A 501-nucleotide genomic window follows, 5' to 3' on the forward strand; every position below is an offset into this window, starting at 1 on the left:
TACACAGCCAAATAGCAAAGTAAACGCTACAAAATGATAATGAAAGAACGGAATGCTAGTTATTATGTGTTTTATTCTTTGGGATTAAGAAAGCGCTTGGTAATAAAGATAAGTTCATTTGAAGGAGCAATTCTACAGTAACTATGTATTGAAAATAAAATACCGATTTGATATTATCTGCTAATACTTCATAACGTCTCTGGCATTTCCCGCATGACGTCACAATATCCTATGTGACGCCACACGTGAAAGAGATTTCCCTTGCTTTTATGGTCGTATTGCCTGAAAATGCCTTATATTTTATCACAAATAACTAGTGCTAATAAAATTCTTATCTATACAAGCTGTCCTTCGTAATTGATCCGTGGTTGTGGCTAATTGAAAAATTCTAATGGCAGTAAAAGGTCACTAGAGATGCAAATGAAGTAGACCAGACGCTTATGAATAATGACAGGTACAGTAATTTTCACTATAGGTAAAAACTTTAAGAATCTCAAATCG

At 33.9% G+C, this 501-nt stretch overlaps 1 protein-coding gene across 1 annotated transcript in view; it reads right to left on the bottom strand.

The window, feature by feature from the left end:
* Positions 1–188: 188 nt before the first annotated feature.
* The window catches only part of LOC119582304 (pro-resilin-like), a 2450-nt gene continuing 2137 nt past the window's right edge, over positions 189–501 (bottom strand). Inside the window, exon 6 of the mRNA XM_037930519.1 lies at positions 189–282. Within this exon, the coding sequence (XP_037786447.1) occupies positions 189–282 (94 nt within the window). The remainder of the gene's footprint in view (positions 283–501) is intronic.

This window comes from Penaeus monodon, chromosome 15 (assembly GCF_015228065.2).
Source record: "Penaeus monodon isolate SGIC_2016 chromosome 15, NSTDA_Pmon_1, whole genome shotgun sequence".
NCBI lineage: Eukaryota > Metazoa > Arthropoda > Malacostraca > Decapoda > Penaeidae > Penaeus > Penaeus monodon.